Source organism: Myotis davidii, unplaced genomic scaffold, assembly GCF_000327345.1.
Source record: "Myotis davidii unplaced genomic scaffold, ASM32734v1 scaffold49, whole genome shotgun sequence".
Taxonomy (NCBI): domain Eukaryota; kingdom Metazoa; phylum Chordata; class Mammalia; order Chiroptera; family Vespertilionidae; genus Myotis; species Myotis davidii.
Window position 1 is genome coordinate 3506128 of NW_006300375.1, and position 20858 is coordinate 3526985.

Here is a 20858-nt window from a genome sequence, read left to right on the forward strand (position 1 = left end):
CCCGCGCTTCAGGGTGGGGGTCCCCACTGGGGTGCCTGGCCAGTCTGGGTGAGGGGCTGAGGGCCGTTTTCAGGCGGGCAGGTGACTGAAGTTCCCAACTACTCCTTTTTTTCTTTTTTCTTTTTTTAATTCTGGGCCAAGTTTAGCTCGGAGGCTTGGCTCCAGCTCTGAGGCCTCTGCTGCTGAAAACTGGTATCTGGTTTGTTTCGGTTCTGTAATCGAAACTCTGTATCACCTCCAGCTCTTAGATCCCGGGCTCGCTGAAAGCAGGTTTCTGTGGTTTTGTTTAGCTTCTATATTTGTAACTATGTTTCAAACTGCAAGTTCAGAGGCCGGCAAGGCAGGCGGGGAACGTTGGTTTCCTCCATCACTGAAGCAAGCAAGCCTCATGTTAGTTTCAAACTGCCTGGCTGCCGGTCGCAATCTTGGCTGGCAGTTAATTTGCATATTGCCTGATTAGCCAATGGGAAGGGTAGCAGTCGTACGCTAATTACCATGTTTCTCTTTTGTTAGATAGGATGTTTTTTAAATGAATTAAATGTTATTTATTGTATATAAGTATACAGTGGTTCAAATAGAGGATGGGATAATATGATCTGGTCCCAGTTGTGATACATACACACTCCTTCTTACCTTCTTGTATAAGAAATTTTGGGAACCTTATTAAAGAATATATAATATGAAAATTTGTTCCCCCAAATGTTAACAATAAAATGCACATGCTTTTGGTTTTACACACAAACAATTGGCGATGTTGCATTTTCTGATATCAGACGCAAGGACGAGAAAATGAACATATGATACTTTAGTAGGATATTTATAAAAGAATTTCAGCTGAATCAAATAAATGAAAAGGCTTTGCTTCAGATATATTTGGAGGGCGAGAGGAACTGACAAATAGCATAAAAGATTCTGGCTTTCATCAGTTTGATTCAGAATACAAAGTGACAAAGTAAAGGCTTCTTTTAAAAACATGAGTAAGATTATTAGAGAAAATTCATTTTGGGACGAACAGTAATATTTATTTCAGTAAACCTTGTTTATATCAGAGAGTGGTAACTACGTGTTTGAAGTTAAGTTGTGTTTATTACTTCTTACATGTGCCTAATTTTGTTTTATGAAATGGAAGGTTTAAAAATTCTTGATCTCTGCATTACCTTCTGATATTAAATTTTACTGAAAGGTTGATTGAAGTTTCCTTTTTAGGAAGAAAAACCTCATATGTTTCTAAGTAATTAAATCTTGTCACTCTTGCTTTCTGATGAATGAGGCTGGTTGGCATTCAGGCATTGAGAGCTGCTGATGCCGGTTTAAATCATTTCCAAAAGTCAAAGGTGCAAGTGAATTGCAGAAGAGAGCCGCACCAGGACGGTGAGGAGCGTGTGTTCGGCAATTTGAAGTGTCTTTATAATACATATATGAGTCCTGCGGTAGAACTTGATGGTCTTATAAGATCGTGTAATCATCGAGCCTCACCCTCTTGAGGCTCCCGGTAAGTATACAGGCACAATAGATTATGCCGTCCTTCCAGCGGAGGCAGAAGGAAATTGCCTATTCTCCAAGTGCTCAGAGAGCATTAGTGTGCTCTGCATGCAGGAGAGGCAGGCATTGTATCCCTGGGTACTTGAGTTAAGTCAATAACTATTTTAAAAGTACGAAGTTGTAAAAAAATGCATTCGAAGATAATGGATTTTTATTGGTTTTTATACCTTTCCATCTTCTCTCTTCCTGATGGACTGTGAGTCACACCTAGATAACGTACAATTTGTATTCAGTACTCTTATTTTAATGCAGATGTGAAAATCATATTTGAAAGGCACATTTTGTCATTTTAATGAAATGAAAACAGATATTAAAGTATACTATGCATCAATTACTTTTTATGGAAAATATGTGGTTTATGAGAGTTAGGTCCTCATTTGCTCCTTTTGGCAATCTCTCTCTGGTAAGTAAAGCTTCCTTAATACTTAAAGATCCCTAGAGCTTATGATGTCAATAACTGCTGGCTTCACGCAAAGCGGATAGTTCCAGTTGTCACTGAACAGTGACTCCCAAATCTGGTTCTTCCTTGCAGACGTCCCGGCTCAGCTGCAGATTCATTTCTCTTATTGCCTTTTAAGTCATCCTGTTTACTAGCTATCTCACAGGCACCTCACGTTGTGTTCGAAATGGAATTCATCATCATTATCCCCAAACATACCCCTCCTCCTACGTTCCTAGCTTTGTTCATCGCACTATCCAGGCCCAAGTCAGAAACCCAGGGCTTCCCTTTTCCCTTTCCCACTATCTGCCACGATGGTCTGTACACTATTTTTCCTCAGCTTTCACTCCTGTGTCCACCACTGTCTTTTTAGTCCTCACCTGACCATACAAGCTTTCTATTTTGCCATCCCCACTCACCTGGCTTGCTTTCAATCTGGCTTCTAAGTGAACTCTTAAGTGCAAATATAATTATTTCAGATGTCAGCTTATATGGCTCTCTATAATTCTCAGAATAAAATTATTGTGTATTTAGTAGTTCTGGATGATCATGACAGTGTGTCTTTAATCTTCTCATTGCTGCCATGGTCCTACATGCAATCCCCTTTCATTCACCATCTTAGCAAGGAGCTCCTAGAATGTCTTATGCCTTGTTATCATCATCTCATCTCTGTGCCCTTCACAGGTTGGGCACTGAGTCAGCCACCACGCCCTTTCTGCCTCTCCACTCTTCCTTAACACTGTGTGTGTCACCAACTCCAGGAAGTCTTCTGTGACCACTTTCCCTCAGCCCTCAAAGCATTTACTTAGCTTTTCATAGGGAGGTAACAGTTAATAAGATGTATGATACAAAAGCAAAATCCTATTTAAGATGCTTTGGTTTATCTATCTTCTCCATTAGCTTTTGATACACTTGAGAATAATTATCACAATTTATTTGATTTTGGCTTGAAGATCTAGTCAAGGATTATTAATAAGAATTATCACTCTATTATTAAGATACTTGGTGAACAATGCAGTCGTTAGGGCTAACAAATATAAATTTAATGTCAATTACTATAACAAGTACATTGAAATCTGAAGAAATCATGCTCACTATGTTGTAAGCATGATGTTTTTTCTCTACAAATAACAAAATACTTAATGAGTGCCCTGCATGCATGCATGTTTATATGCACTTGGGAAATTCTCTATTCCTATGCAACTACATCTCTATTCGTGTGCAACTAGAGATTTTAGGATATTAACCTCACGTTGCCTTGGAAATGGTGTTCAATATTATTCATACCTTTAGGTAGCATGACTGGAAGTAACAATCTGTCATTCAATTTATTCAATTTGTTTTATTTTGTTTTGTTTCATTCTGAAGCAGAGGATGGCGTATAAACCAAGTGATTTCTCTTCTTGATTACAGCCAACTACTGTGTGCTGAGTTTCAGTGCATCTGATCTTTGCATCTTTAAATCACCAGGCGACTCTTTATTCCAAAACTGGTTGACACAAACCCTTAAGTAGCAAGCAGTGTGTGCCTTATTGATAGCACCGGCCCAGTCCCCAGGAGCCTTGTTATCCTTATCTCATTAGTCAGCTCCAATACTTTTTGATCCTTCGTTTTGAATTCAGCAGACCAGCTTTACATGGAGACACTAAATTCCCTGTGCAGTTAAGGAGTCTCAGAGCAACGACAAGAGATATCCCATAGCTCATTTGGCCTATAATTCTCACCCAGAGTTTCCTCTCAGCCTTAACAGAACTGTGGGTGTATCATCCTGTGTGTTGTGTCTGCTATGTACATCAGACCTTATATAATTTAATTTCTTCTACCGGAATTTTAGTGTGTCTGTTCTATCATGGCAGCATTCACCAGTGTGGTTTGATTTCAGGGGGCACTGGAAATATCCCATTGTAAAAATCATCTCCTCACCAAACTTATACAGTACATAAAGGGCGGTCACTACAGAGAATTTTTTTTTTTAGGTTTTTAATTCTCTTATAACAATGTAAATAATTTTGGAAAGGTTAGCATACCTTTTTCTCATGACATTTATAGCAAGGAGATTAAGTAATGTTGGACATTAACTTAGGGCTGAGTTAAGAGCAAAGGTTTCTTGAGGAGGGGAGTGAATGAGAGGTTTTAATTATTCACCCTAGCATTTTAGCAGCTCAATTAGAACTCCTCCATCAAAATATGTTTGTTAACCTTTTAAATGCTGAATATGAAGAGGTGACTAAGCCTGGCCACTGGGGCTCAGTTGGTTGGAGCATCATCCAGTGCACGGAGAGGTTGCTGGTTCTTTTCCCTCTCAGGACACACACCTCGGTTGCTGACTTCACCCCCAGTCAGTGTGTGTATATGGGAGGCAGTGGATCAGTATTTCTCATACATCTATATTTCTCTCTCTTTCCTCTCTCTCCTCTCTCTCTCTCTCTCTCTCTCTCTCTCCCTCTCTTCCTCCCTCCCTCCCTCCCTCCTTCCCTCCCTCCCTTCCTCGCAAGATACTTGCTGGTTCCTGAACTGCCTAAGGGCAGGCACATTTATTGTGCAGTTACTAAGTGACAAACAGTATTCTGAATACATATAATCTATTCTAAGATATATATATATATATATATATAATCAATTTTGTTTGCAATTACAAATTTAATTATAAATAGTTGAATTTATGATGAAAATGACTTTGTATCAATGGAAGAATTGATTGTCCTCTTCAGGTTTAACAATCGATTCTGCATAATTTATATTGAAAAATTATTCAGTGTTCCTAAATTTAAAATTATATTTTACCTATATGTTTTCAATGAAGAGTATCTCATGATATGAGAACTTTTAATTATGGGGTGGATATAAGGAAAGTGGCTTTATTACAAAATAAATGGAGAAATATGCTAACTGTTCAGGTAAAACAAAGTGACTGGCAGGACTGAAATAATGTGTAGAAATGTAAAAAGAAGCTATGGTCTGTGTACCAGTAAGACATCTAAAGGGCCTGGACGTGCTACAGTTTTCCAATCCAGCTAAGGGAAGGACTATAATTAAATCATGCTCCCTTTTATTCAAAAACTTATCTGACATTCATACTAACTCTGAAGGCTATCCAGCATGCTTAGTGTACTTATATTCATTTTTTAGATGAAGGAACACAGAAGCACAAGAGGTCACATGACTTAAGTAGCCTGTTGTGCTAGTGATAGAGACTCTTCTCTACCAAAGTCACTAATTGTGTTTTCTTTTTTTGGATAATGTTAGGAACAGAAAAACTTAGAATGCTTGAAAGATAAAGAAAACAGTGTTTTTTAAACCTTGCCTTCTACTCTCATTATTCCCATGCAAAATCACTACGCCCCTCCAAGAAATAGCTTACAATTATCATTTTATTAAAAGTGGCATTTAAAATCCTTCCATTACTAAACATAACATCATATCCCAGGGTCTTCTATTCCCCTTACAGTGTTCTTAATCTCTTGGATTTTTTTCTGAGTCCCTTCGATGTGCTCCACAATTTTCAGATTTCATTAAAACAGAGCAGCTGTGCCCTGGATATTAGCCACATACATGCTCAATCTATGGGAAACGAAAGACATAAAGAGCAAAACCAGAAATCTCGGTAATATGGGGGTTAGAGAACTGACAAGGACAAGAGCCTTTTAATATTTGTACCAAATTAACTGTACGAATAAGGCTTATCTTGTCAACAGGGTCTACGTATGCCTCGGACCCTTCTGTTCTCCCATCCGCAGTGGGAGGTGCAGTCTGGTGCGTGAGACACAATTAGAGAGATTAGATTTGGTCTTCCCTTCTCTCTGTGTTTTATTAATCTTTCAATTACACTGGGATTAGATGAGATTCCCTTAGCCAAATCCATTGAAAAGATTCGTTCATTTTAATATTTATGCACACTGTCTAGTCCTTAAAGTGGATTCTTTTTGTGCATTTAATTGGATCAGTGGGTTTCTTCTTATTAACATTTTTCCTTTTAGAGATTAGAGTTGATGAATAAAATTAGTGACATTGGCTCGGCTCATCTGTTAAATACAACCCTTTTAATGATGACCTTATGTACTATGGGATAAAATGAACATTTGCTATAGAGATACAATAAGCTCAGTTTAGAATCACACAGTAAGTGTTGACTCATTAAAAATAACAACAGCATCAAAGCAAAACTCTAATATTCTGTGACTATCCAAAAGCAGGTGGTGGGAGGGATAACATTTAATGGCACTAAAAAGTAGCTTCGAATCCTTACTTTTCTAGAGACGAGAACAGTGTGTTAGAGTTTCTGAGGCTAAAATGAAAATTTGCTCAACCCAAAGGGTGCCAAAATGTAGCCTGAAATATTGAGATTATTTAATATCATAAAATAATCCTTTAAAAAAGTGTATCATTTCTCACTGTGTAGAAGTTTTGCTGTGGCTTTTTGTTGACAACATTCATTAGGGACTTGGTTTTTACAAAGTGGATTCATTGTCTGTGTTTATAGTTGTTCTTGAGCCAGGTTTCTAAGCCTGGGCACTATTGACATTTTAGTAACTCTTTCTTGCGGGGGATGTTCTGTCCATTGAAGGATGTTTAGGGCATCCCTGGCCTCTGCCCACCAGATGTAAATAACTTCCCAGCAGGCATGACAATCAAAAATGTCTCTAGACATTGCTGAAGGTCCCCTGGGGAGGGATATTTCTCTCAGTTGAGAAACAATGTGTTACAAAGGCATTGACATATTTTTTTTAGATATAAAATTTTAAATATGTAGAGCTAAATATACAATGAAAACTTTGAAATAAATAGCTCACATACGGTTAACATACCTGCAGCACACAGTAAGTGCTTACTATTGTTGACCTTATTTGCTATTACCAGTAGCAAGAACTTAAATCATATATACTAATTTCATTACAATGCAAGGCTTTGATAAAAGAATGGTATTATTAGTTAAATATAAATAGAATATTAAATATTGGAGCCAGTTCTCTTGTTTTAATGATTTAATTGAATCGCATTTACCATTATAAAACAACACAATTTTTAGCATCTAGTTCCTTGCATAGCTTCAATATCTACGGTCTTATCAGAAACTTGTCAAAGCTATTTTATGTTTTATAAATTTTTTTTGATACAGATGTACCCAGTGTTATTTATATTTTAAATAAATCATAAAAAATATTTCTTTTTTTCTACATATATTTGCTTCATTTGAAAGCTGTAGTTGACATTATAAATAACCTTAAGGTTTTTGAAATAGTCATTTTGTGTCTTCTATGCACACGAGGCCCTGAACCCTGAATAAGTCAACAAAATATATTCAAACTTAAGGGGACCAACAGTGCGACACTTTATGGGTTGAAGTTTACCAGAGAAACTTATAAATAATTCTGTATGCCATGTCAGAAACCAGATATAGAGATGTCATTTATTTTAGAAGAATTAGCAAATGTAAAGTGCTTCTTTTATGCTGTTGCAAATTAGATTTTCCTTTCTTCCCTTGAGAAGCCTGATTGAACAATAGAACACTCTAAAAGCGAGAATCCTTGAACACCAAGGCCATGTGTTTTAAAACCAAGTATAAGGAGAATAGAGATGTATCCTTGGCATTCTGAGTCAATTATCAGTGGAATCCTGTTAACCATTCAGAATAGAAGCCCGAAGTCAAGGTTTGCTTCCCCGGCATTCATCGATTTTAATAGGCTTAGCCTTGGACATCTATAAAAGACTTATTTTTGCAAAATCTAATTTTCTAACAAAGATAAAGATCTTCATTTCTTTGAAGTCGGTAGAAAGTGAGGACTAATTTTGCTCTTAAAGTAGCCATAAGACACTTAGCTTAAGTTCATTAGTTACTGGCAGTAGGTTCAAGGCTAGATCAGCATCGACCAGTTACTCTTCTATAGTGAAAAAATGTCACTCATTTATTTCTAATATCCATTCAAATGAAAAATCGTAAGTTTGTGTGAATGTAAAATGTTATTTTTGGAGGTTGTGGGAGAAGGAAGACATGAGTGAATCAGGGGTGGGCACAAATAGGTTTACAGTTGTGAGTACAGGAAACAGTTTATTCTTGTATTGTTACTTATTAATTATTGTATTATCTAATTAAAAACATACCTTTGCCCATCCCTGTATAATACACAATCTTTTAAAATGTAATACATATACAATACATAACTGATATACTATATAAAATATAATTATTTAAAATATATTAAATTATTTAAACAATTTATAGAAAATCAGTCAGAATTATTATCCAGTTCTTAAGTAATTCTGTCCCAATAAAAGGTAAATTTTTGGTTTTTGGTCAAGGAATATTTCAAGTTATTTTAAAAATGTTTTATTCTGGAGTTCTTGTATGAAACATTGTTTGGCTATTAATTTATATCAGTGTTTTGGCAATTAAAATCTTTTTATTTCTTGCTCTGGTCTTTCAAATAAAGATCGCAACTTAACAGAAAACTAACTGCATTTTAAGTGTTTATAAGATACATTGGCAAATGGAACTTACAACCTGTTTATCTTTATTGAGTTAGAGTACCACAATTATTCTTTGAGCCTCAGGTCTTTATATAAATGAACAATACAGTTTCATAATCCAAAGTAATATTGGCTGAGAATAATTTTCCAAAGAATTTGGTCTTGTTTTGTTTGTTTCATCATAGAAAGATTATGCTTTATAGTGCCTTTAATCTTAAATATTATGATGTAAGAAAAACAGGGGACTCTAATAATACTCAAACCCAAAGAAAGGCACTGGCACCGTAACCACAGAAACTCCTTGTAATATAAAACAAAAGACCTCTCTGTCTCTCTGTGGATAGAGTGTCGGCCTGCGGACTGAAGGGTCCCGGGTTTGATTCTGGTCAAGGGCATGTACCTAGGTTACAGGCACATCCCTAGTAGGGGGCATGCAGGAGGCAGCTGATCGATGTTTCTCTCACATTGATGTTTTAACTCTCTATCCCTCTCCCCTTCTCTCTGTAAAAAAATCAATAAAACATATTTTTTTAAAAAAGATCTCTTAATGATAACTTTTTGAATGTGCCTTTTTACCCAATTGCAGCCAGGGTAGTTGATTAAAAACCATCTCCCTAAATAATCTCTACCTGATGATTTTAGGTGAGAGACAGTAAGTATCTTCAGGAAATGAGATACATTTGTTTTAGCATGGTCAATATTCTGCATTAGGTTTACTAGTATTATTCAGTCATCTGCAGATTACCCAGTAATTTGAGTTATGCTAATAGCATAGAAATGGAGAAATGCACACCCCCCGTAATTCTGAATTAATAAGCTAGTATTTAATTTTATACATTTTAAGAAGACAAAAATCTGTACCTTTCAGGATATTAAAATAATATATGCTTATAGTCTAATACAATGTGTGATATAGATCAGAAAAAATATAGCCAAATGAAGAAGCAGCTAAAATATATTCATACTTGTTTGTTTACTTTGATACTTATATATATAGTATTTATAGTTGCTTTCAACATAGCTTAAGAAAAATTTTTCTAGTGCAGCAAAATATTTTACTTTGTGGTTTTGGTGCCTTAAAATTTTGAACACTATGATTGAATGAATGACTCTTGCTCTAAAATTCTCTGGGTAAGGACTGGAGATCCATACTGCCTTTATGGTATAAATCCCCTGAAATTGCTAAAGACTATGTTCATTTTGAAAGACAGCTACAATCAAGCTCCCCGTTAAAGAGGGTTCACTTTTCTGTGCTCTCAGGGCCAACTTTAAATTTTAATTTCTTGCTCCAGACTTTCAGATAAAATTGTGTCTAATAGAATAAAAATTACACCCAATAGCCTTTATAAATAGCCACTCAGAAATGGAAGTATTTGTATCCTCATTCATTGCTACATACTGTTATCAAGTTGATAAGCTTTGCCATAGGTTTACAATATAATTTCTTTCATTCTGAATAAAATTTAAAATCAATTCAGGGACCTATTCTGTAAATATTTTATACACTTTGTTCATTGGCAGATGATCTAAATTAGAGAAAAACATTTTTAAAATCTACTTCAATAATGGCTTATCTGAATAAGAGAATTTTCAAATATATAAACTGAAAATTTTAAAACATATCTCCAATATAGTAAGAATATTCCAGAGTTGACTTTCCCCCAAGTAGATAAAAGTGTAATTCACAATCAGTGTATCAGAGCCTAATTTGTATAGTTGTTAACTTATCAAGTAAAACTTAAGAAAAAAATAGCTGACTTGAAAACTAATAAGTTTATTAAAATAATTAGATATCAGTTTTTGCTTAATGTGAATTAAAAAGTCGAGGAAATTGAAAAGATAGAGTAGATTGGAGATTAATGAAGACTACTGTATCATAAATAAACATGATTATTTGTTCAGTGGAATATTAAACTTATGAATGTTTAAAGAAAAGTATAATATCCCTCATTTTCTGTGATGTTTTGTGTATTGCTATAAATATTCATGAATAGTAAGTATCAGTTCAGGTTATCTGTGTGAATATAAATTTTTATATAACCAGTCACTTAGGGTTCATTGGATCATGCTTTTGCATATGAAATCACTGGTATCTCAGATGCACCACGGATCTGACCCAGCTAATGAATATTCACACACACACTGATCTTTCTGGAAGTAACCACATCTATAGAGATGGAAATCTTATTAGTTTTTAATAATGAGAAACGTATTAGAATGCTGGTCCCAGAACAGTTTTACAATTTTACTGTTTTCATTTTTTTGTAAATGATAAACTTCAATATACACCTTTTTTTGATAGAACCTCTTTTTTTCTTTTACCTTTAAAAAGCCTTGTGCATGGTTTAGCCATAATTGCATTTGCTTCCTTTATTTGTTGTGGCCACCAAAAAACATGGACACTAAACAGTATCTCCAGACCTTATCTGAAGCCAATTTCCACTGTTTAGTTTTGGTCATAGATTCTCAAGTACAGAGATGTCCAATGTGATAACCTGCTGAGGTCATGGTATATATTTTACAAAAAAAAGATACGAAATTATTTTTCATCTTTTTGTGTGGAGGGAAAAATAATATTCTAAGCCAGTTAAACATTAATATGCTAGACAGAGGGTGCTGTAATTACAGAGGCCCATAATTACAAATTATATACCACTTTAACCCTTGTTTCATCCCACATTATAATGCTTCTCTTTCATTGTAATGAAAGGCATATGTTTCAGTCAACAGTTATAAGCAGGTATCAAATTCAACGACCTGATCCTTATTAGCACTATACTCTAAATAATTGAGCTAACTACAAAAAAAGAAAACTGTTCATAATGAACTACTTCATATTTCTAACATTGACATTGTCAAACCTCTGAATTTTTTGGGGGGTCAAAATGAATACCTTTTTTATTTTGTAAACACATTAAACTATGGTCAATGGCAAGCATATTTCTTTTTAACTCAAGTAACACACCAGATTATCTTACACCAGATTATTGAGGGAGGTGGTTATCAAACTGTGCCCTGAACTGTCTGAAAGTTAGGAATGCTGCCATTGTCTGTTTTATGTATTACTAGTGTTTTGGTGCATGGATTCGTGAACATTGAACGGAAATTAATTAGAAGAAATATTTTGATATCGCTATTCGCCCTCTCTCTATAGAAGTGTCAACCAAATTCACCATAGACAATGACATATTGAAACACATGCATGCGATTGGCACCAGCGAGAGCTTTATATGTATCATGCATATTCGAGTCAACTTAGCCTTTTATATACATAGACTAAACTTCTTAATTAGACCTGCTTTCTGATTTAGCTAAACTTTTTCCAGCCCAGTGAAACACCCAACTTCTCTTTCAGGTAATTGTCAGCAACACAGCAGTAAATATCAACACTAAGCAGATTATTATTGTAGATCAAGCAGAGAGAACAAAGAGTAAAATATTTAACTGTGGCAGTGTTTGACTATATTCTGTGCAGTGAGAAAACCTGAAGTCATTTTCAAGGTCCACCATTTCTTCTTTTTCAGTCGAGTCAAGTTTCTAAACTTTCTAAAATCCCCTTTTTCTGGCAAATGAAAAGAAAATAGAATCCAAGTCTTCTATCTACCTACCCAAGGACTTGTGCGAGGATCTAATGAGATGAGGCATGGGAAAACGCTTCACAGACGTTTGTTTAAATTGTAAAATGTTGGCACCTGGCTATAAAGCAAGTCGGGTTCCTGGGTTGAAGAAACTCCAAGGAGGCTAGTCACTAGGAGGGAGGAAGTTGGGCATTGCTACATGAAATTATTAACTGGGCGCCCACAGCGACTGTTGCGGGGCTTAGCTAGGCTATGGATCACATTTTGCATATGGGATCTTGGCAGCATTGACTGTGATTTGGTGGGGTGTCGCTCCGGAGTGGTGGTGGGGCCCTGTGTCCCACTTGGAGAAGCCAAGTGTTGGTTTGTCAGCGCCAGGTCTGTGGTGCCATTTATTTTTAAATGGCCAGTGCGTGTCATAGCTACTGGTCAGACGGACAGACACTTAGCCTTTTATATAGAGAGATAGTCATTCTCAACAGGGAGCAGCTTTGCCCTTCCAGGGATTTCTGGTGCTGTCTGGAGGCAGTTTTGCTCATCACAACAAGGGGGACTATACTGACATCTCGTGGGTGGAGGCCAGAGATACTGCTGAGTATTCCACAGAGCACACAAAGCTCCCACACAAAGATCACCCAGCCCACAACGTCTAAAGGCCAACATCCTATACAAATTTGTTTGAAGACATAATCCCACGTCTAAACATTTTGGTAGCTACTGGATTAGAGTACTTTATAAGTAAAGCAGTGAAAATGTATATCTTTTTTTGCAAATCGGTGGAGACTGATTCAGTTATTAATCATAATTTTTATTAATTTCTTTCTCTTTTATTTTTTGTTAGCAACAATTGTGTTAAATGAACTGAACTGGACAAGTGCCTTAGATGAAGTTTTCAAAAAAAATCGAGATGAAGATCCTTCATTGCTGTGGCAGGTGTTTGGCAGTGCCACTGGCCTGGCCAGATATTATCCAGGTAAGTGCTTAGTGAATCAGCAGGTACCAGGTAAAATCATAAATCCAGACTTAATGTTTCTTGAGAACAATCTATTACCTTCTCCTACATTGAAAGAAAAAGATAGTTACCATGTTACTTTTAAAAGGAAAGACTATTTCTCTTTAAATGGCTTTGTATCTACCAAAATCACCTTAAACTCAGACACCTAAGCAGCACCTGAGGTATCGGCACCTGAAATCAGGCCAGGCAGCTGTGAGACCAGTGATCAGGTATCTTTGTCTGGATGGGGAAGTTATCCTGAATCCTAAAGCAATTCTGAGATAAAAATCTACACGCTCAGCATGGACCAGTGAGTCACATTGAGTATTAAATAGAATTTTCAGAGCCTAATTGAAATTTTTCTCTCCAGATCTGGTTTATGTTTCTTAGTAAAATGCATTGATGCTTTTCTTCAATCTCAAATGAGGATTTGTAGAAATGAGTTTGACAGAAAATAACATGCAATTTCAATGAAAGTAAAGCTTTCTTAGGTGTCAGGTTGGATTAATTTTGAGGGCACCTCAGCAATGAGATGAATGCATTTTATACATTAAAATGGATAAAGCCTTTTGTGATGTCCTTTATGTTTTCTTATAAAGGAGGGTTTGGAGAAATAAATCTATCAAAAAATGAAAAATTCATCACTAGTCAATCCTGGGAACCTGTTGAAAGGACTTTTAGTGAAATGTCTGTTTCTCCACTTTTAAGAACAAGCTGACAAGCACAAATACATTTTATTTCTCAGAGACATGGCCTGAGTTATGGGGTACTTAAGTAACTTGACTTGAAACAGTATAGAGGAGAATTTTTCTTGAGAGTTGACTTTTTATAAACATGTTTAACAAATAGAATTAGTCACAATAAAAATCACAAAAGTGAACATGGAGAGAACTAGAAACTGGGTAATATCTACCTTTGTATGGCAATAAATCAGTATCAGGGAAATTGATGATGCTAAGAAGGAGGGGCAAATCAGTTTATAAGAGAGAACTAGGAAGGGGAGATTACAAAATAAGAGGGAGAGAGACCTTTGTGCTCAAGAATTGGAAGTAAAGACAGGTTGTGTTTAAGCACTTTTCAAAGATGGCTCTTTTTACAAATAGCAATTAACTTTTAAAAAATACCATTTAATCATATTCAGTTCTTTCATTTTACATGCTAATTGAGGAAGCAGGTTTTAACTTTTTAAAGCCCTATTCACATACTTTCAAATGTGTTGCCATTTGTCCACTTTGTTTTGGGAAAAAATTTTAAAGGTTTAATTTAGCTGAATCCTTGAGGTCCTTCCAGAATATTAGCTGTGGAAGCAACCCTGTACTCTCTGGGAATACCTAGATTTGAACAATGGTTGGGCAGACATTTGCTTTCCTAGATTTCCTGACACCTGAATATGGGTCTATATCCCCTCTCTGTCTAGGAGATTCATCCTGGACCTTGCTGTGGGAGCCATGATGCTAATTAGGGACTGTGGAGAACCCATTCTGGGTGGTAGTAGTTGGGCAGCAACACTCAGACTCCTGAAAATCTTGTGAGCTATGCAATACAAATGTATGGAATCAATTCTTAAAAACAAAACAAAACAGTCCAAACTCATTATCTGGGCTTGGAATTCAGAACCATGACTAATACTCCATAGGAGATGACTGAGACAAGCCTAAAATAATGATTGACGTAACATCAGTTAGATCCCGGCAATTGGACCAGGGTCAAAGGTATTTTTAGGTATGTGAAATTCACCTTCCTTTTTCTTTTAATGAGGGGAAAACATGTGAAGTCTGTAGAATAAGAAAAATGCACTCAAACTTGCTAATTGGGAATGCAATTAGTTTTCATGTGAAATGGTGTTTCTACCAAGAGAATCAGCCCTCAAATGCATCATTATGAGCTGCATTATTTCCTAGCAGCTGAAAATAAAAACTGATACTCTTCTGTTATTTTAGACTGTATTAACTAGAAAATGGATTTGTAATTTGCATACTTTCTCAAGAATATAACTAACACATATTTTAGTATTCTGATATAATGTATAAATACCTTTTTTTAAGTCAACAGTCCAACAACTGACATAGTACACCTTAAATATCATATGAAGTAGAAGTGTAGTTCAATAGATGTAGTCAGTGATAAACTCACAGTTCATCTCACATCAGAGGAAAGCATTCTCATGAATGACTAATATCACCTTTAACTTGGGCTTTCAGAAATTATATGCCCACAATGTAGCTGTTATTCCCGCCCCTTCTTTCTTCTGTCATCCCAAAATCTTATTGGAAAGCAAAAGAGACTCTAAACTGAGCAACCTTTCACTTTTTGCAGGGATTTTAGAAGCTCTGATTTCTTCTCAAAATATGTATCTTTCATTCTGCATCATTATGAATCTGATCATTTCACTGTATGATTATTAGTCATTTTTACTATTTGATCTTCCACAATTCTGAGCCTATATAAATAATGTACCAGTTAATTGCCACAATGGGATTTTACAACAAATTAATTAGTAATATCACAGAAGAAATCACATTGTTTAATTTGACCATAATATAAATATCTTAACTATAATCAAGGGATATGTCCTAATAGTAGATATTTCAGAAGACTTCTAAGAGATGATTCTTAATGTTTTTAAATATAAGCCATTTAAGAATCATGAATTATTATTAGAAATTTCTCTAAGGGTCATATATCTAAACATATTCAAGGAGAGGACTTGTTCAGCATAAAATTATTGTCTAATTCATCAACTTCTAATGTCATCCAATGGGTCTAAGTGTGTGTGTGTGTGTGTGTGTGATATTGTGAAAGAAGGTTTGTAAAACATTTAAATTAAAATATAGATTTAATTTGAATAAGTATACATTAAATACATTTGAAATCAATGCAGTTAGACAAAAGTATTTTTTTATGATTACTGAAAATGGTAAAAGCTATGAAATTAACTAAAGGTTCTTGAATCTGTATTGAGTTACTTCAAATCCTTTAAATAAATTTAAGGAAAACAGTATTTTTGTATAGTTTTTAATTATAATTTAACCTTTTAAGTAAAATTTCAAATGGACTAGCCATTATCAAATGGCTAGTTAATAATAAGGCTAAAATTATGATATTGTATGATAACAACCCAAGAAAAACAGCAATCATTTTTATAGATCGAGGTAGTATGGCATTAGATGAAAATATAAAGATTAAATAATTGAAAGCATAATTTCCATGATGCCAAATCTATTTTCTTTTAAGGTTAATATTTCTGTTAGTAGAGAAGAAAGAAAATATATAAATCCTGGAAACCTAGTAAAACGTATAAGTCAGCACCCAGAAAATCCCTGTGTCTGCAAATTATTTCTGAAATAATATGAAAAAGAAAATATGTTGACTTTCTTTTATACTGCTATCTCATTTTCCATTTTTTGCCATTAACAAACAAACAAAAATTATGCATAAAAATTGTATCCCCCATTTTAAAATTGTTGTGGATATGAAGAATGTGTCAATGGTGTTTTTGGTTTATTTTAAATACTATTTGTATAGGTCATGTCTAATATTTTGATGTTATCTCTCCAATTTTTTAATTTAACTTAATTTCTCTCTCCCTTTTACTTTCTTATTTTTTTTTTCTTTCTTTCTCTTAAAGCTTCTCCATGGGTTGATAACAGCCGAACTCCAAACAAGATTGATCTTTATGATGTACGCAGAAGACCATGGTAAGAATTTTAGGTAATCATGAAAAGATGAAACAGACAAAAGTAGGCTACATTGTTTTGTGTGAAAAAGATGGAAGGAATCTTTCAATTATTAGGATGAATATTGTCTAATTATTTAAATGGCTCTGGTATTTTTTAAAAATGTTAACAAATGCATACAGTTAAAAGTAAATGAAGATAAAGTTCACATGGGAACAATAATGAATAGTGTTGAAATTCATCAACCCATTTATTTCAACTGGACTACCTTTATATGCAATTTCATCTCCAAAACTCTTTTAGCTGGTGGGATTTCTATGGAAAGACCCCTAGTTTGCTTAGAGTAGAGCTCTAATTGAGCCTCTGGACTGAGTAGGAGGTGGTTTGTCTTTGGCAGTCAACTAATGAGAACTGGCCCAAACAGTAAGAACTGCCCCTAGTTATAGTTATATTGCTTAGGTTTATTGTTCAAAAAAGTAAGTATTATTTGTTTCTCACTAGTAAAGCAACTCATTTTCCTAATATAAAACTCAAAAAATACCAATAACTTATATTTTCCCAACTTATGTGTTGTAAGGTTTTAAAAATGTATTTAATATCTTTTCTTGAATTAGTTCACATGATGTCCAATATACTGTTTTGTAATATACTCTTTTCATATCAATACCTTTTAGTGCCTGTTCCTAAGAGATACACTTTACATCATTTTAAAATAATGACTATGAAATCCCCTATTATTCCACATTTAGATTATTTCTAACATTTTGCTAGGGTTCAGACAAATTCTCAGACATACTGGTTGATTCAAAGTAAATGTATTTAATGCTTTGATGATGCTGTTAAATATCCCAGTATCAGTTTACATGAACATCAACCATTATAGTAGCACAAAATATTATTAATACACATATTATGTTTGTTGATAGTTCTCCAAGTGTGGTGGCTGTGAAGCAATGGGAGGTAAAAACAATTACATCCCATGATTTGGATTCGGGAAACAGCTGTTTTGGGGGAAACTTGGGAGCTAAGTGCTAAATAGAAGAGGCGGACAATAGTCTTTCCTCTAATCTTCCCACAGAGAGGCACGTCTGCACCATTTGTTAAGATGCCAGACATGAAGTAAATTTGCTTTCCATTGGAATATCCCAGCAGCGTTTCCCCTAGCCTTCTTAGAGTGATGCAAACTTGCCTGCAAGTTATAAACTGTGTTTCATGAACACAACACGTAGTCCTGAGTAGATGCTAACTGTGCTGGATGCTGTCTCTACACTAATAGACAAGTCATCTGGCAAACTTCTGAAAAGTGAGATTTAGAGTCATGGGTAAAGAGGCATCAGAAATGAGTAGAAAGTTGAGTCTTCAGCCTTCCTGGTGGGGAGAGTAGGTCCCTGTGCCCTGGCAACCTGTGGCCAGGCAACATGAACTCTGGGATCATTCACCTGAAGTTATGTTTCTCTCTCTACAATTCCTAAATGATGTGAATAAAACTCTCCTATAGTCTCTTTAAAATGCAGAGATTCTAAATCTGTAGGGCTGGGTTGAACTTGGGAATCAACATTGTAAAGTAACTCTCCAGGTGGTTTCTTAGATTCTATGAAGTTTGAGAGCCATCCCTGAGAAATCTTGGTAATAATATTATATATTTTTTCTGTTTTTAATTTCTTTATTGCCCCATTGTATTTCTGTTCTGTTGCTGTTTTTTCATGGTCCTAGACCACTTAACTATATTCCGTGTTTATTTTTTGCATTTAAAAATATGAATTAGCCTTGTGATTATTTATTCTTATTATTCCTTAGAATTAGTTTTAAAATGTGTAGACAACAAATTGAAATTCAGAATAATTTTCCCCCAAAAAATGGGCTTCTAGAAGTTACATTATTTTGCTCTTAGTATTAAAACACGTCTCTTCATCCTTTTTAAAATAAATATCTGAAAAACATAATTGAAACATTATGTCACTGGTATCTCTACCATTATAGCTTTTTAACATGGACAATGCAAAATTATGAATGAAAGAGCAGAACATTGTTGACTGCGATAGAAGAGAAGTAGGTCTGTTTGGAAAATACCTTATCTCTGATCAGGAAATAGCAGGGTAACAAATATCAATGTTTGCTATTTTGCAAGAGGAAATGTGTTCATTTGGGATTTGTTTCAGGTACATCCAAGGAGCTGCATCTCCCAAAGACATGCTTATTCTGGTTGATGTGTGAGTAGCTAAACACTACGTATTTATTTCTATACTGAGAAAATAGGGTGGAGTCATAGATAACAGTAATGTGTTGGGACTGAGAAATGATTGCTAGGTTGGGGGGAGAGAACAAAGTGTCATTATGATTACTTTTATATCCAGACAAAGAAGCCATATGAAGACAGTAACAAAACAAAAATTATGTCATTGAAAATGAGAAGAATCTATATCAGAATTGAAAATTAAGGCCTGACATGGTTCTAAAGTCTGAGCTTTTTGAAAAATATTAATTGCTTCTAATGTTTGGCTTTATATTTAAAATAACTCTAAGGTACAGTATGGCCAAAACTAAGCAGTTTCTGCTACAAAAAAAAAAAAAAATCATTCTTTTGACAACTAGTCATTAAGATTCAAATAACTTCGAAGGTTTTGACCACAAAACAGAGTAAAATGTATTAAATGTCAATACTGGGACTTTCTCGAGGGAAATGCTAATATATGTGTAAGAACTCCAGGAGTTTTTATATTGGTCATTTTATGTGTTACAATGTTTCAGTTTAAGGTGTGTGCGTGCGTGTGTGTGTGTGTGTGTGTGTGTGTGTGTGTGTTTGTGTGAGGGGCTGGGGGGGAGAGAGAGAGAGAGAGAGAGATCCTCTAATGAAGTTGAAAATAAAATGGTAGAGCATAGAAAAACATATATCCTGCTATAGAGATTTGGTTTTTAAGAGTAATAACAAGGAATAAAATCAAAGCATAAAATGCTTTGGTTATTTTCCCTGAGAAAATAAAGGTGTGTTCTCAGATATTCTTCACCACATTGGAAGAAACAGAATCCAGTGATTTATTGGCAAATAAATCTGTATCACAGGCTAACATTAACATTTAAAAATTTCTTCATTTTGACCTAAAGTAAACAAGTTCAAAACTTTATAACCTAGCCTGAGAAGAGGAGATAAATGAATTAGACAAATGTAACTTAAATGTTCATTCATTCTCATTTCATTTGTTAAATGCATTTAAGCTATATCTCATTTAAATTATTGTGGAATTTATATCATACACGAATCCTTAAGCACAAATTTTAAATGGTAATGTAATGTGTTATAATTCTATTGGATATACAATTTCCAGAAATACTTTATCATATTAAAATCTTTGAAAACCACATGCATATCCCAAAATTGAAAATATATATTTACTGGGTAACTATGGGTAGTGTTGTATTAAGGTGTGTTTCCAGAATTTTCACCTACTGCATGGGGAGGAGAGGTGACTAAGAGCTGCCTGCAGTAGCTGTTACCCTAGCTCAGCATCTTCAGGTCAAGGAGATCTGAGTCAGAGCGGAGAGAGGGTGGAGAGGAGGCCACTGTCTGGGAACAGAGTGAAGTGGAATGAATGAGAAAATTGTCTGAAAGGGAAGGAAGGTTAAGGGGGAGGAGGAAATTGGACTAAGACCTAGCTTGGTTATTACCAAGAGCACAAATAGGAAAGAAAAATATGTTGGGGAATAATGTGTCATTTTGGACATTGAGCCTGTAGTTGTTTAACAAGCAGTGAAATGTAAAAGTGGGGAAAAGTTGAGAGCTAGAGATGTAGAATTGGGAGTCAGTTGTCTAGAGCCCCACAAATAGATGAGGTCATTCATGAGCATCATAGAGTTTGTAGAGATGAGACAAAATGAAGACTGAACCCCAGAAAATATCAACTTTAGGATACAAAACAAAGCCTTTTGTCCACATACAAAAATGTGTCTCTTATCATATATCTTATGCTGCTTCATAAATATTGGTTTAATCAAGTAAAACATTGCATACCCTCAAGCAATGACCTTAAATGTGTACCTGCAGAGGTTATAACCCCTCACTTCTAACTTGGATAACCAAGCTGGTATTAAGTTTATGTTTCCTGAGTAAGTGAATGTGCCCTGAGTATTCATATTTTCTTAAAATTGTCATTTGACTTTCCATTTTT

The 20858-nt window shown here is 35.0% G+C and overlaps 1 protein-coding gene across 1 annotated transcript in view; it reads left to right on the plus strand.

The window, feature by feature from the left end:
* CACNA2D1 (calcium voltage-gated channel auxiliary subunit alpha2delta 1) overlaps window positions 1-20858 on the plus strand; it is a 319906-nt gene that overhangs the window by 201633 nt on the left and 97415 nt on the right. The window contains exons 6-8 of the mRNA XM_015572696.1: window positions 12817-12997; window positions 16647-16716; window positions 18855-18905. Coding sequence (XP_015428182.1) covers window positions 12817-12997; window positions 16647-16716; window positions 18855-18905 — 302 coding nt within the window. The remainder of the gene's footprint in view (window positions 1-12816; window positions 12998-16646; window positions 16717-18854; window positions 18906-20858) is intronic.